This window comes from Naegleria lovaniensis (genome assembly GCF_003324165.1).
Source record: "Naegleria lovaniensis strain ATCC 30569 chromosome Unknown tig027, whole genome shotgun sequence".
NCBI lineage: Eukaryota > Heterolobosea > Eutetramitea > Acrasida > Naegleriidae > Naegleria > Naegleria lovaniensis.
The window spans coordinates 33,375-49,384 of NW_025407849.1; the positions used below are offsets into that span (position 1 = coordinate 33,375).

General features: G+C 36.4%; 9 protein-coding genes across 9 annotated transcripts; 5 read left to right on the top strand and 4 right to left on the bottom strand.

The window, feature by feature from the left end:
• Window positions 1-9: 9 nt before the first annotated feature.
• C9374_006258 (uncharacterized protein) lies at window positions 10-732 on the top strand (the record flags this gene model as incomplete). The annotated part of the gene is made up of 1 exon (XM_044696098.1): window positions 10-732. The coding sequence occupies one exon, from the start codon at window positions 10-12 to the stop codon at window positions 730-732; it is 723 nt and encodes a 240-aa protein (XP_044546949.1).
• Window positions 733-986: 254 nt separating this feature from the next.
• Window positions 987-1,799, bottom strand: C9374_006259 (uncharacterized protein; the record flags this gene model as incomplete). Its single annotated transcript, XM_044696099.1, has 1 exon — window positions 987-1,799. The coding sequence occupies one exon, from the start codon at window positions 1,797-1,799 to the stop codon at window positions 987-989; it is 813 nt and encodes a 270-aa protein (XP_044546950.1).
• A 188-nt stretch (window positions 1,800-1,987) lies between these two features.
• C9374_006260 (uncharacterized protein) lies at window positions 1,988-3,419 on the bottom strand (the record flags this gene model as incomplete). The annotated part of the gene is made up of 4 exons (XM_044696101.1): window positions 1,988-2,193; window positions 2,262-2,395; window positions 2,443-2,779; window positions 2,825-3,419. The coding sequence occupies 4 exons, from the start codon at window positions 3,417-3,419 to the stop codon at window positions 1,988-1,990; spliced, it is 1,272 nt and encodes a 423-aa protein (XP_044546951.1).
• Window positions 3,420-3,625: 206 nt separating this feature from the next.
• C9374_006261 (uncharacterized protein) lies at window positions 3,626-8,745 on the top strand (the record flags this gene model as incomplete). The annotated part of the gene is made up of 2 exons (XM_044696102.1): window positions 3,626-7,975; window positions 8,056-8,745. The coding sequence occupies 2 exons, from the start codon at window positions 3,626-3,628 to the stop codon at window positions 8,743-8,745; spliced, it is 5,040 nt and encodes a 1,679-aa protein (XP_044546952.1).
• Window positions 8,746-8,842: 97 nt separating this feature from the next.
• Window positions 8,843-11,158, bottom strand: C9374_006262 (uncharacterized protein; the record flags this gene model as incomplete). Its single annotated transcript, XM_044696103.1, has 3 exons — window positions 8,843-9,674; window positions 9,725-10,492; window positions 10,542-11,158. The coding sequence occupies 3 exons, from the start codon at window positions 11,156-11,158 to the stop codon at window positions 8,843-8,845; spliced, it is 2,217 nt and encodes a 738-aa protein (XP_044546953.1).
• A 314-nt stretch (window positions 11,159-11,472) lies between these two features.
• On the bottom strand, window positions 11,473-12,001 carry C9374_006263 (uncharacterized protein; the record flags this gene model as incomplete). The annotated part of the gene is made up of 2 exons (XM_044696104.1): window positions 11,473-11,602; window positions 11,742-12,001. The coding sequence occupies 2 exons, from the start codon at window positions 11,999-12,001 to the stop codon at window positions 11,473-11,475; spliced, it is 390 nt and encodes a 129-aa protein (XP_044546954.1).
• Window positions 12,002-12,033: 32 nt separating this feature from the next.
• Window positions 12,034-12,972, top strand: C9374_006264 (uncharacterized protein; the record flags this gene model as incomplete). Its single annotated transcript, XM_044696105.1, has 1 exon — window positions 12,034-12,972. One exon carries the CDS (start codon window positions 12,034-12,036, stop codon window positions 12,970-12,972), a length of 939 nt encoding a protein of 312 aa, XP_044546955.1.
• Window positions 12,973-13,098: 126 nt separating this feature from the next.
• C9374_006265 (uncharacterized protein) lies at window positions 13,099-14,459 on the top strand (the record flags this gene model as incomplete). Its single annotated transcript, XM_044696106.1, has 3 exons — window positions 13,099-13,429; window positions 13,480-13,744; window positions 13,835-14,459. 3 exons carry the CDS (start codon window positions 13,099-13,101, stop codon window positions 14,457-14,459), a joined length of 1,221 nt encoding a protein of 406 aa, XP_044546956.1.
• Window positions 14,460-14,631: 172 nt separating this feature from the next.
• C9374_006266 (uncharacterized protein) lies at window positions 14,632-15,918 on the top strand (the record flags this gene model as incomplete). Its single annotated transcript, XM_044696107.1, has 1 exon — window positions 14,632-15,918. The coding sequence occupies one exon, from the start codon at window positions 14,632-14,634 to the stop codon at window positions 15,916-15,918; it is 1,287 nt and encodes a 428-aa protein (XP_044546957.1).
• Window positions 15,919-16,010: the final 92 nt, after the last annotated feature.

Sequence of the window (16,010 nt, forward strand, 5' to 3'; positions counted from 1 at the left end):
GATAATGGCATGAGTCTTAGTTGTAACTGCTCTCAAGTTATTGTGAATGTTGATATTCCAGAAGCTACTGAGCTTCATCAATTCTTTTCTCAGCAAAACGTGCCAATCGAAGCAATTTCAGGTCAACTCATTACAGCAGTATTCACAAAATCATCAACCTTTAGAAAGGTAACGATTCAAGATGTTGCTAACACCACTGTTGAGGAGTTGGATAGAATTCCGCAAAAAGAAAAGGAGCCTGCCAAAACAAAGATGTTCTTTGTTAGGTCTCATGTTCTGAGCTCTCCCAATCAAGGAGATTTTTTCTATCCAGCTTGTAGTAATCCTGATTGCAAAGGAAAGAAAATGAAAAAGGACGCGGATCAAATGGATCCAACTTTGAGATGTCCTTCATGTGGTGGAACTGAGATGACTTACAGATACATGGCTTCGCTTATATTAGCTGATTATTCAAGCTCTCTCTTCGTGACTGCCTTTGATAGTGCCATGACTGCATTACTTGACAAAAGTGCTTACGATTTTGCAACTTTGGACGAGAATTCAAGACGTGAATCGATCAGTGAGATGACATTCGAATGTGCCACTTACAGGATAAGAGCTTCCGTTCCTCAACAAGGTGACAAAGTGAGATTTACCTTGATGGGAATGAAGAGGATTGAGAACTGGGAGAAAGAAGCAGGATCTTCTCTTCGTGCTATCAAGTCTTACATGAATGCATTTGGTCTCAAGTAGTTCCAGAGTACAATTGTAAATAAATTATTTATATGCAATAGTTATTGTTCTTGGCGTAAATTATTTCTTGTTTGGACATTGGTAAGATTTGATCCTGTCAATATTTGCTAGCTTGACAGCAGCTCTGTTTTGAAATATTGTTTTCCCAATTTTTTCATAAGGATTTGAACTGAATCGAGCATCAACGTTCTGGTAGGCCGTCAAATTCTGCCTTCGTTTTAAATATTGATGATTCATAATGCTGATCTATGCCTTTAGAGGAGACTTGTTTTACTAATGTTCCCATTTAATACTTTTTCCTTCAAACACTCAATATTAGCCATATATTCTACACCTTCATCACCAATTCGATTGCTTTCCAGATTCAAATAAGTTAAATTCTTCAAATATGCGCTGTTAGCAATATATTTGACACCTTCATTACTAATTCCATTGGTGTTCAGATCCAAAGACGTCAAATTCTTCAACCACTCACTATGGGCGATATATTTGACACCTTCATTGTCAATTCCATTGTTGTACAGATCCAAATAGGTTAAATTCTTCAAATATTCACTAGTGGCAATGCATTTAACACCTTCATTGTCAATTAGAGTTTCAGACAGATCCAAAGAATTTAAATTCTTCAAACATTCACTGTCAGCAATATATTTAACACCTTCACTGTCAATTCCAGAGTCAACCAGATTCAAAGAAGTCAAATTCTTCAAACACTCACAACTAGCTAAAAGTTTGATTGGTTCACGAACTTGTTTGGAGAAGCCAAATTCGAATGATAATGAGAGTGGAATTTGAAATGATACTAGTCTCCATTGTTTTGAAATTTTCATACAAATTTGAATAATAAACAATGAATCCAGGAAATGAAGAATTTCAAAAATAATGTCATCAATAAATGGTCCGTTGATATTGTCGGAATTTGTGAATGGAGAGGAGAAACCACCTCTTGTTTCTTCAGTCTGATCCGTGATCCTTGTTGCTGATGAATTGGTTTCTGCAAAAGTTTCAACCGACGACGACGATGGTGAGATTGTTCTCTTCTTCTTCTTGTTGGTGGTCGGATGCATGATGATGAAATTTTTTTGAATTGATTTTCAATTTTTGTGATTAGGATTTGGAATTAAGGTTTGTGTGTGAGAAAACGTGTGATTTTTTTTAGTTCAATTTAAAGTCTGAAACTTTGAGGAGTGCTGTAACATTGGTGATACACTTTTCCAAACAACTTTCAACACTGAGTGTTGATGGCTGGCCAAGCTTAGATCTCCCAGAATAAAAATTCGTACCAAGAGACAGCATGTGGATGCTTTAAGGTGAATTGTTTCACAACTTTCAGCATGTGAAATGTATTGACAAGACCATGATGAATTTGTTTCGAAGAGTCAACCATCACTTCCTTGTCATTAATACATCGTTGAATTAACAGTAGATCGCTTGCTATTTGAATGGGTTCGTACGGATACACTGTTGTAGTATTATAAAAAATTATTTGAGGCAGTTCAACTACTATTGATTTGCTCATTCATACTTACGATCAATGGAAGAATGTCTAAATTGTTCTGTTGAGATTTCTATTACATGTTGAATTGTGTTCTTCAGAGACGTGTCATCAAAGTATTTTTCGAACAGATCATTGTTTTCTAATAGGAAAATCCATAAAAATCTTCTAAACACCCAAAGCGATTCATGCCCTGGAAAAAGACAATCAAATACTGGCTATAATAGAATAATTTGAGTAAATAAATAAGAAAATATGAAGTCTCCTTGTCATCATTGTACTGTAAAAGAGCTTGTTTGTAATGACGCAAGAGTATGATTATATGGTTCACACATGAATGATCGCTGACATTTCTTTTCAGCCAGTTCAGTAAATCATCAAGTTTTTCTTTCAATACAACTCGTCTTGTGTCATATAATTCGCTGTTGCTTGATAAAAAATTACTTGACATGATAAGATTCATTAATTGTTGTCGATATGACCATGAATAATAATTTCTGGGATAAATAGTTACGGTTTTGGTACAATTCTCAATTTCACTATTTAAAAATCCTACAAAAGACTCAGAAACAGTATTTAAGAACACCTAAAACCTACTCACAAATTGTTCTCTTCCACTGAAGTATTTAGAATTGTCATTAAAAATTAAATTTCTAATAATCCAATTGCGATGATCCCATGACTCACAACTCTTTGGATGTTTGGTTGCCACAAGATTTAAAAACTGTAATTCTTTGGAGACCTTTTCCACGCTGGAGCGATGTTTAGATAAATATTCCTTTCTTACATTCCATGCTGTAACACAATCGGCATTGATTAATAAAATTCCACGAGTGATGGCCAACAACTCGGATTCGGAAACGTTTTCTTTTTCTCGTTCAACCTCTAACAGCCGTGAGTAGGCATACTTGTACACGAGTGGAAGGCACCAAAAGGATAATCCAATTCTACTGTCTTTATAGAGAAATGGACAAATGGTGTCCACATGTCTTGAAGGCTCTTGATCCTCTTGATTGCTCCGTAATATTTTCTCTAATTCCGAAATTGATTTTGGAGGTTCTTGTTTACTCAACATCAAACCCAGCTCCATGATATGTTCATCCCTTTCAAAGAATGTATTTAATTGATCAAAAAGTAATTTTCCAGCTTGCTTTTCATCAAGGAGCGTGGGACTTGTTGGATTTGTGATCATTTTTTTTTGCATTTGCATTACATTAGTCATGAAAACATGATGAACTTCAGCTGATTGAAGGCGTCCTTGGATTCAGGTTGGAATGAACATCGTGATTTGAAAAAAATATTTAAGGCAACAATAATTTCCCTCATCAAAAAAAAACGTTGAAAACGCCAACATAACGCTTGGAAGCTTCCCTCAATTCATTTCTGTTATAAGGGAAGATGAAAGACCCGAGTGAGGTTTTGAATAATGAATTTGAGTTTTTAGAGTGGTTTACCAAGGATTCCTTCTCCCGAGTGGTCCAAGAATTTAATAAGGAGTTTGATGATTTGTTGAGAGTGGTCCAGCAACGGGAAGATACAGCTGGCTCGTTGTTATTGAGAAGGGATGATCAGGTGCTGCGATCCGAAAGAAAAATAGACGAATTGCAAGCAGAAAATAATGAACTGAAACAACAATTGGATGATGAAATTATTTCTTCCGTTCGGAAGGAGGAATCTTTCAAAGAGAGCAATCAATCCAACAAAAATCTAATTGCTTCTCTGCAATCGGAAGTAAAGGCTCTCTCTGCAGAAGTAACCGAAAAAGAGCAACAAATTCAACGATTGAAAAAAGCAGTTGAATTGAAAACGAAAGAGAACAATGAAACAATCACCAAGCTGGAAAATGTAACTCAACAATTCACGCAATTACAAAATACTCACAACAAAATGAAACAAGACTCGGGAACGACAAGTGAGAAATATAGAACGTTGTATTGGGAGTCGGATTTGAAGAGAATTAATTTGGAGCAGGAGATGTTGGAACTGAAGAAAAAACTCAACGAGAATCAGCAGCAACTGGTTCCACAAATGCAACATGCCAACACAGGGGAACTGGAAGGAAAGATTGTTCTTCTTCAATCAAAGCTAAAGTCTTCTGAAAGAAAAAAAGAACACTACAAGTCGCTCTCAAGAGGAACAGGAAAGAAACTATTGGAAATATCCAACAAGCTCAAGGAAAGCGAGGAAAAGAGAGTGAAGAATTTGAATGATCTTTTGAAAAAATCATCTGAAAATATGGCTTATGTTTCAAAGATAAAAGAGCTCGAGTCCAAATTAATGGCGACACAACAAAAAGTTTCAGAGCTTGAGGAAGTGTGTCAATTAAGTATCTTGTCGAAAGAATCCAATGAACCTTCCAAGAAGTTACAATTGTACAAGCTCAAGAAAAACCTCCAAAATTCCGAGCCAAGTCACGATGCTTTACTGAATTTAAGAGTGTTAGAAAAGGAGCATGAGCTTTTCATGATTTCCTATGAAGAAATGAAAAGCCAATTAGCACAACTGAAGGAATTTAACGAATTTCTTCAAAGTAAGGAAAAAGCTCAAACTGACACAAATGCTGAGGACATTGATTTCTCCTTTGTCAGCCAAACACACAAAGAACTGGTTGACAGGATTAAGGTGCTTGAAGGAGAGATTAATGTTCTGGAAGAGCGATCTGCCACATCTGAAAATGAAGCAATTCATTTCAAACATCTCAAGGAAAATGCTGAAGGAGCACTCGCAAGTTTAACTCAACAGTATGAAGAAACGCGAAACCAACTCTTGGAGCAAAAGCAACACAAAACGGAAATAGAAAGGGCCCTTATTGAAAAAGATAAAGAAAATCAAACTTTGAGAGAACAATGTGCAGCACAGGAACAAGCTATTCGTGAAATTGAAAATACGTTAGGTGAGAAAGAGTTAGGTAATTTGAAACTGAACGAGGAAATTCACACGATGATAAATTTGATGGAATCAGCCAAGAAAGAGAGGATTTCAAGAAAAGTTGACCAAAAAACATCTCATTCACAGACTGATGAAGAGTTAGAAGAGACATATAATGCCTGGAGAGAAAAACTGTCAACAGATATTCATAAGCTAAAACAACAATTCTTTGAGCTTAGCTCACTAAAGCAACAAGAAGAACAGATCTACAATAATCATGTGTATAAACACAAAGAGAAGATTAAGGAAATACTTGAAGAAAAAAAGAAACTCGTAAATGAGATCAAAGACTTGAAGAAGATGTTGAAGAAAATGAAAAGTGTAAAGAAGGGGCTTGAAAAGAGTAATACACTAAATGCAAGCGAGCACAAGCCTGTCACACAACATGAAACGTTACCTGTGTCTCAAAAGACGTCAAGCAATCACCTTTTGCAAATGTCGCCTATAACAGAGCACCAGTCAGCCACGCCAAGCATGATTTCAGAATTGGAGAAAGAACCCATTTCCATGAAAGAAATAGTGGATGATACAATAATTGACGACACACATTGTGAACCTTTGAATACAGAGGAAGATGGTAATATCATGATCATGACACCCAACACAATCATTGAGAGTGTTCATGACCTTACTGAATTGGACGTTACCAACTCATCTTCTGCAAATGTATCTCCTTACGAGGGACTTTCCGAACCCGTGTTGGAATCATACTCTGAGGTTACTGCAGAGAGAGTACTCTCTAATGATCAATCTATTGAGAGCAACCAACAATCGCTTGAGACAGCATCAAATCAACAGCCTTTTATTGATCCTCAAACGATTGACTTTGATAACATTCCCGTCTTGAACTGTAACAATTCTTCCAATGTTGAGCAACAACCGCCTATCAGAGAAGCATCATCTGAGGATATTCATGATTCATCATCCGAAGAGATGTCTGTATATCAGGAAGAGGATGACTCAAGCCTTACTCATCCACGATCGGATAACACCATTCCATGTGAAAACACTACTAACGCAAACGTTGAGGACGTAGTAAATTCAATAGAGAATTCTTCATTTGACGCTGACAACACAGCGTTTACTGAGAGTTCAGTTATTGAAAATAGAGAACCTAAATTCGTAGATCTTACACAAGAATTAGGCACAAATGAAGAAGATATCGTCGAATTTAGAGATAAGGAACACAACGAAAACTATGGTTCTGTATTAGACATGCTTCCGACCAATGAGAATATAGAACATAGGGAGGAGGATTCCGATGACACTTCACAAAATTCCTCGAGCTCAAGTGCAAAATATTTGGATTCGACTGTTTCCAAAGATCAAGACCTTCCAAACATTGAACAAGACAAAGAGTCAACCAATACTAATTTGTATGTATTGAACGATACCATGCTTCCATCATCACAACTTGAAGAAGCAGTAGAGCCTTTGGAAGAATTCGCCGATGAAAACGTTCTTGAAGTTTCAGAAACACCTTATCAACACATCATGGATGAACGTATAGACTCAGTTGAGACTTGCTCTTCTCAAGAAGTGAGCGGTCAATCTGAGGATCAAGAGACCTCGAATACATATCAAGGCACTACCAACCAAGAAGTGTCTCTTGATACAATGGGTCAAACAACTGATACCGAGACCGAAGTCACGTCTAGTTCTGAAAACGTTGGCCTTAAGGAAAATTCATCGTCGACTCTTTTAATCCATGAAGAAGTAATCCAAACAGAGACTAGTATTAGAGAAGATGAAGACCTTCGAAATAGTGATGACGAGGAAAACATCATTCAGTCTGTTATCAATAAGGAGGAAATCAATTGTTCTTTACCAGAGATACCATCCCAAACAAATGAAACTCAAGAAGAAACTACCGATCTGTCACATGAATCGTACAACACTTCAGAAAATCCCTTGTGTACCACAGGTGAAAATCATTTATCTTTGAGCATTACCAAATATCAAGACCTTCCAAATATTTACCAAGAACATACAAACGAGTCTGACAATACAAGCCCACAAATCAATGCACAACTCGAAGAACATTCACATGAAAATGTAAACACCTTAGAAGAGATCCTATTAGAAGAACCCCAACACCATGACAGCCCTACACAGCATTCTGCAACTCCTCAAAATATAGACCAAGCAACAAGTGCTCTGGAAGCTGTAAACACTTGGCAAGACGACAGCCAGGAAGAAATGTCTCTTAAGCATGTGCCCCATATGGAAGACAACGCCTTAGAAATCAGATCTAGGCCCGAAAATGCAGAACTTATTGATACTGATTCATTGGAGCACATGACCCACGAAGAGACATTTCATCCTACTGAAAATATTCAAGAATTTGCAGATGATGAGAATTCGTCTGTATTCATTGACGACTCGTTTGCGAATACTTTGAGCGTGGGATACCAATCTACCAATGAAGGGGAAATAGGAGATGATGAATCTGAAGTTGATAGCGAATATGTATTTTCACCTATCCAGTCGTCCCATAGAGATACCCGAGACGACGAAGACGATTTCTTACATGCAATTCAACACTTGGAAAATATGTCTACTCGTATTGCTAAAGAGACTATTTCACTTAAAGAGGATATCGAACAGAAAAATGACAAGAACTATGAGACACATAAGGTTGAAGAGGGCGAATCGATAGATACCAACGTGGCTGTGCTAGAGAATGGGCAATCGTTTGAAAACTCTTTGGATGGTGGTAATACGAAAGACGTGCTAGTGAATGAGCTTAACAGAGCCATTACTATTTTAAATTCAGCTCAAGAAAATGTCATGCCAACAAACACTATTAATAACGATTCGGTAAAGATGACATTCCTGTCGACTTGTTGGGAGAGGAAAATAAGGAACAGTTGCAAGAGGTTTCTCTACCTAACCATCAGGTACTACCTTGCTCCCAACATGATCGTTTTGCAAGTACATCTGAATTATTGCAACTAGAGGAAGATTCCGTAGTGGTTGAACCAACGACAACCTATCAAAACGAAGAGCATAGAGAACAAATAATGGACTTGTCATCACTCTCATTGAACAATGACTCTTTAAACGTGTCATCGAGCTCCACTATTATTTTCAACACACCCACAAAAGTTGTGCTTCAAGATACGTGTGTAGGCACTCAAATTTCTGATATGAAGGAAGTTGGAGTGGAAACTGACGAGCAATACCCTCTAACACCTCCTAATGTTGTCAAGTTTGAAAATCGCTTGCATGAAAGAATTAAGGAATATGAGGATGATGAGAGTGACTACTTTTTGAACATTCCATTGCCAAAAACTGCTACCAGACAAGTGTATTACTATGAACGAAAATATTTATATCTCAAAATGAGGTACAGACAAATGCTTGAGGAACTTGTTAAATTTGAAATTGGATGTAGGCATTACAAACACAACGTTGCTGTGTTGAAAGGAGATTTGGAGAGAGCTAAGAAAACATTAGTTTCCTTAAACAAAGACAGGCATGTTAAAGAACAAGCCTTACTAGAAAAGATTTCATTACTCTCCACGAAACTGAAAAGAACAAGGCAACTACTTGATAAATATGTGCATGGTGGAGGGCAAGTATTGTAATAAATCTGACAGACGTCAAGATATCTCAAAATTTTGAAACGCTCAACAATACATTTTTATTCAGAAACACACCTATTTTTGTTTGAAATACACATACTCAACAATACATTTTTATTATACTGTCAGCTCCACAAGTTGCAAGCAGTGACTTGGTTGGATGATAAGAAACCTCATGAATGGCCTCATCATACTTCTTTCTGTGTGCTGGTAATTCTTGGATGCAATGTTTAGAGGCAATATCCCAAATTCTCAGCGAAGAATCATGCCCAACAGAAGCAAAATATAAACCATTGGAATCAACAGAGACAGAAGTGACTGCTTCCTTATGACCAACCATTTCATTAATTACTTTTCCACTCGAAGAGTCATAGTATCTGATCTTCTTGTCCTCATGAGCTGTAATGATCATTGGTACCTTTCCATGACATTCAAATTGATAAATAAGGTGCTGGCTAGATTTACTCTCATCTCCTAACGAGTCAGAAACCCAAATAGGTCTACCCATTTCTGTATCAAAAAGTCCTAATTTTGAATTACTAAAAGATACCACAAATTTGGAATTATCATTGGGTAAGAATGAAACATATGTTGGTGTTCCAATCTTGGAGAGAGAAAATGTTTTCAGGAGTGGTGATGTCGAAGATTCATAATCCCAAACCATGACAGTTTCATCAGCACTAGCTGACAACAGTAAATGACTCGTCTCATGTAAAGATAATGACCAGATTGCATCTGAATGGCCCGTTAATGAAGTATGTAAGAATGGTGTGGCATATCCATAGTTTGTATATGGATTGTGATCTAATGGAGGAATGTTCCAAACAATAATAGTATCATCTTGTCCAGCGCTAAATACTTGACCAGATCCACACAAAACAGTGTATACAGCTCCAGTATGCCCTCGCAACGTTTGTATCGGTTCATTTGCTCTGTTTCATAATGATATGTCAGTAATGGTTAATATTTCATAAATACATACTTTGACTTGTTAAGTTTGGTCACGTTCCAAACTTTTACTGTACAATCCTCCGAACCGCTGATTAAATAATTTTCTGTTGGATGGAAGGCAATGGATCTGACGCTATCCAAGTGATGTTTCAAAGTATATTTTGGTTTCCATGAAATTGGTTTTGAGGACAGAGATTGGGAATTAAAGGATGATCCTGATTCAAAATCAGATTTCGTACTGAGTTCAGAAGTATAGTCATTTTTCACAACGATATCTTCCAATTTCCATGAAGGCTTCTTTTTACCAAGAAGTGACAGTCCATCGGATGATAATTGAGAATCTTCATCTTTCCAAGGCTTCACTTCCTCTAGCATGTCTTCTGGAATTTTTTCTCCAATCGTTTTTTCAATTGTTTTGTCAGAATATCCTCGTTGTCTTAATTGCGTAATAAATTTTTTCATGTCTTCTGCTTCTGCAGTGTTTTCTTCATTTCTGCTCTTTTCAAGATTTTTAGATTTATGACTATCACTGTTTTGAGTTGGTAAAGTATCAGTTGTTGACGAAATAGTGCTTTCATATTCTGAATAACCTGTGTGATTGGTCATGGAAATTGATGATGTCGTAGCTGTAGTGTGATCACTTTCCGAAGCGACTGATAATTCTTGAGTTGCTAATCCTATTGATTTTGGATCTGTGCTTGATAACACATATTGTGCATTCATCATGTTTGATGGTGTATTTTCTGGAATGTCTGCAATGAGAGACCACAAATCAGAAGATTCAATTTCCTTCAAATAGCTGTCCAAGATTGTTAAATGGCTACTAGCCTCACTGTCAATATACTTACTTTCGCATAATTTCCAAACTCTTTGGCTTTGCAAGAGGAGTTGATGTAGTGTTACTACTGCCATTCTGTTGGAGATTCGTGTTCGCTGTGGTGGCAGGAGAAGAAGAAGGATTGTTTTGTTGAGATGATGATGATACAACTGGTTTTGCTGTTGTTACAAGAGACTCACAAAAAGATAATAAATTCTTCTTGTAGGACTCGTCCGATGATTCTGTTTTTCTGATGTGATCTACAAGTGTTGAGAATTTTGATCTTTCTGTTCGCAGAGCAAACTCCAACATTTTAATTCTTCTCAAAAGATCGTACTGAATCTTCTCCTGGCTTTTACGGAATGATTCCAAATGTGCTATCGTAGTTGATAACTCTCCTCTCTCTAATTCCCATAACTCTCGTTCATTCTCAAATTTACGAAACTCTCGCTGAAGAAAATTGATCGTTGTTGGAAAATTTAAATTTTGTAAAACAGCATTATTAACTGTATTCATACTATAGAATCCTCCACTATTACTTGATCCTTCCATGAGGAGTGATGATGAAACGGGCGGAGTTTGAAATGGGTTGTTGTTACTGCTGCTGCCGTTGCTGAAGGGCTGCGAGGCACTACTGAACCCGCTCATTTTTTGAAAAGGCTAAGATAAGATGAAAGCGTAATCGTTCATCATTTCGAATGAGAGACTCACGTCATCAGAGAATAAATTTATTATTTATTTCATCATAGTAGTGTTATGATTTTATAGTTGCTAATGCTGAATTATTCTTGTTGTTAAGAAGAGTAGCCATATTGGTGTGGTGTAAGGAGTTCCTTCTTTTCTACAGGTAAATATCAGAATGTTTTAGAGTGTTTTCACTCTGTTATTCTCTCCAATCTTCTTTCCTGACTTGTTACTGCTTGGCCAATGAATTGATGAGCACACGGAAGAAATTCAAATTTTCAACAATCCAAGTAATTACTAGCGAGTAACAATTCGATGACGATTTGTCGATGATCCGGGTTTTGTGGATCCAAATCTTGTAGTGGATTGAATGTGCTCATAAAATTGCCCTTGATGGATTTGTCCACTCTTCATTGTTGTTGGTCCATGTTTTTCATTATAATTAATATCAAATAATTAATATTCAATAATAATTAATATTAAATGTTAAAAGTGAATATTATAAATGTCCGTAATGCTAAGCGAGATACATTCATAAAATACCTACAAGAATTGGCATAATAATTCTAGAACATCTGTGGAAATATCATGCAAAGTAATTCTATTGGATGTTTGAAAAACATCATCGGTTATTAATTGATGAAGATATTTCGATTGAGCAGCAGCTTTTTTAGACAAGATAAATTCAAATTTCTCGGCACTGATTAGTGTGATATATTCTTTATCGGAAAAGTTAGAAGATGGTGATATGTTTGTGTTTGGATCAACAACATTTGTGGTACGGGCACTCTCGGATGAGGCTTCCATGATGGCTCCTCAATTTTTAGAATTGAACAAAAATGCATAATGATGATTCTGGGGAGATGCTTTCATCAAACAATGAAAAGCCTCCGAACGAGCATCATCACGATCAACGATTAATCTTTGAAAATAATCTTATACATGACATTTGGATGGAAATTGTTTCATTCATGGATGATGGTGAAATCCTCAGAATGAGATGTGTCTGTAAACAATGGAACGAATGGATTATTGACATGGACCACTCGTGTCCGTATTGGAGTGATTGTTTTACCAAGATTTTGAAATATAGTGTTCGAAAACGAAAGAAATTACTATATGAGAAAAATTTGGTTTTGAATAATAGAGCTAGTTTTCTCTATTTATTATTACTAAGAAAAATAGTCGATGAATGGAAATATGTAACACGAAGTTCAAAGATATCGAGTGGAGTTGATTATAGTTATTTTATTACCAACATTGAAAATGAGTCATCAAAAGTGACCGAAATGAGAAATCAAATCATTCCCTATTCGTTCATAACAAAAATTCAAACAACACCAATCATGGAAAGAAAAACACAGTTGGGGTATTCTCATCATTTTGAAATTTATGTCTTTGACGTAAAAGGGCTTGGTAATGTTTTGAAACTGGCTATAACATGCTCAGTTTACCAGAATAGATTTGAAATGGTACCAAAAACTTGTCGATATCAATTCTACATTTCTTATTCCAAGGTAATGCAAGAGGGCAACATTATGGCTAAATCATCCAGCAAGAATCATTGCTTATTGAAGTATGATCAGTCTCAATATCAACCCTTCAAAGACACAATTGTGGAGTTGATGAATTTTATTGGACTTGATGACTCGTACACTCAAAATGTTGATTGTCTGAGAGAGTTCATGTTGGTACTTTGTGTTGATACTACCATAACCACCAAGTCCATCAAACATCCTTTGACCATCGATCGAAGAAACTTTTCATCATACGTATGATGAGCGAGTTTGAAATGGTTCATAACAGTAAATTTTACAAAAAAATAAGGCATTGATTCGTGGTACACACCGTCGATTCGGAACTGTTGTTACTTTTTCTGTGTTGTTGTGCTGAGCTCAGTTCCAATGATTGTTCCGATTGAATTATTGAATTCTGTATTTATATATTATGTGGATAAGAACAAACATCCACACAAGGAGAAACAAGATGATGACGACACTTCTTCGTCGAGTCCATCACTAGAAACAAGCTCCGATGATCAACCAAGACTTTCAATCACACCTCCATTTAATTTAAATGATGCTATGAATACTTCTTTTCATTACTTCCATAATTCAAAATTCAAAATTGGATCTTCTGTCATGGCTCATACTTTTAATGCATTTCCGCTCGGAGTTTCGATATCAAAGATTGAAGAGTCAAGATTTGGAAATTCATTATTTGTGGTTTTATTTGGTAAGTGAAGAGACCACATGATGTAATAATAATAATTAATGGCTCCAAAGAAAACGGGACATGTTTTATGGTGGAGAAAAGCAACATTCACAAAATTGCTGTCGGAGAGAAAATAATTGATATTTCTACCACTGAGAATCACTTTATTTGCTGTTCGAAAAAGAAGGTATTTCACATCAAAACATTCGAGACCTATAATGAAATTAAAGGATTAACTTTGGGCGATGGAGAAGTCATCAAAAAGCTTGAAACAGGAAGAAAATTTTTCATAATTTTAACAAACTTGGGACGAATATTTGGTTTTGGTCACAACAAGTAAGTGTCGTCTCATAGTGAAGAAATGTAAATCTGTTATATGATTTCTCGCCAAAAATTCAAACATTTGTCAACTTTTGGAATCATTAGGCAAAAGAATTTTGGAAATATGGATGAACAATTGAAAGCATTAACTCCTATCAATTTTACAGATGACAAGCTTCAAGTGAGTGACATTCGTGCTGATTATGATCATGTAGTTCTATTGACCAGTGACAAGAGATTGTGGATGTCTGGCATTAGCACTGAGAATCCAAAATGGAAATATAATTTTGAAGTGTTCACTGAGGTGGACAACAATGTAGATTGGATTTTTTTCAGAGGAAATACTCTTGTCTATCACAGAATGAATCGCTATTTTTCAATAGGTCAAGAATTATTCAACCCTAATTTTATCTATTACCCAACAGCTCTCTTTTTCAAGTTTAAGATTGACAACTTTTTCGGATACAAGAATCAATTCCTTTTCCAAGATCAACGAACCTTAGATTGCTATTACTTTTCTACAACCTTTGGATTAATCAAACTCGACGACATCAATCGAATTTTGAAAGAGATACCGTTTGTGAAACCACGATTCTATTGTTCCGATCCCTCCACAGCAATCATCTATTTCAACATTGGAAATAACATTAGTTATTTGACTCTGGGTCTGTATTCGATATTGAAAGAGAGGAATGGTTCTTTTCTATCAGACATTGCTATTAAATTTTGATACATGACTTGTTAACACTGAAAATGATTATTGATTTTTTTCACTTCTAAGAGTTATGTTTCCTTTCAACATTTCATCAAAAGCGATTACTTGTGAAATTCATGAAGATTGAAAAGATGATGATTCCATTCATTCACCTGCACCACCAAATTCAAACATTTGCGTGAATAAAATGGCCCGAGGATCTTCGAGTAAATCTTCCTCATCAAAAACCAAGGAATCGTCATCATCAAGTGCAACCAAGACAGATGTTCCTCTCTCGTGGAATCCTCTTCGTTTGGATCAAGTGATCATACCTAGTCAAACGAAACCAGAGCCTTCCGAAGGAGCAGATGTTCAAGTCCTGGTTAAATCAAGACAAGTCAAAGGATTAACGACATGCCCGAGCGATTGCCTCTTCCGAACTCATCAATATGAATTTGTAATTACACCATCTATTGAGTTACTTCAATGGGCTGGTTGTAAATTTGGATATTATGCCATGATTAAATTATTTACAAATGAAAGGAATTCAGTAAGTCATGGGGATGGTGCCAATTCAGAACCACCTCACGATCATGATGACCATTGGGTTGAATGTTTTTCCGATGATAACACACCTGTAGTTTTACAATCCTTTATGGAAGATTACGATCAAGAAACGGTTTGGAAAATTACCATGTACTGGCCTACGAGTAGTAACTACAAATTCAATTCAAAAGCCTTATTCCGATTTGAGATTGATGTGTTCCGAGCCAATGCTGCCAGTAGAGATGAAATGAAAAAGGTAGCCACGAAAATTTCATCTTCATTCCGAGTGTTATCCAAACCAGAAGTCTATTTGAAAGGTATTGCAAAACCCAAAAAGTCGAAATCCAGCAAAACAACCAATAGTACTGTTACGAACAGACAGAAAAAGAACTCGTCTAAAAGGAAAAAGACCTCACAAAAAGAAGAAGAAGAAGAAGGTATTACCAGCAATGTCGAAGACTTGGACGAAAACAACAACAATAGTAACAGCAACCACAATGATGATGAGCCTCCTCACACAAAACTGAAAACAGAACCTCCTCCAGACCTTGTTTTAGAATCGGGTGAAGCCTTCTTCTCATTTCCTGCAAGTCCTCCTTTATTCTCGAGTGTTCTTCGTGGTAGTGTTGCTACGGGGACCGGCAATACCACTCCTCAATCACCAATTCTTTCACTTCGTAGTAGTTCAGCAACAGCAACTGGCCATCCAACAACAACTTCCAATTCCTCAGATCTCAATATTAGCTCACTATCTACTTGTTCGGATTTTCTTGTTCCTCCATCACAACAACAACAACCTTCTTCCTCGTCACAAGAGTTTTTCAATCTTTTCCTGACACCTCCACTCTCACAACAACAACTTCAAACAGAGGAGATGGGAGGTGATTCTTTTTTCAATGCAGAACTGCCAAGTCTTTCACAAAGTAGTAATAACATTCCCTCTCAATAAGTTGCAAGAAAGGAATTGAGTTTGATGAAAGTAAAAATCCGCCAAACTGTCGTTTGTCAATCTTAAGGGTCGCTCACGCTCGTTGTTGAAAA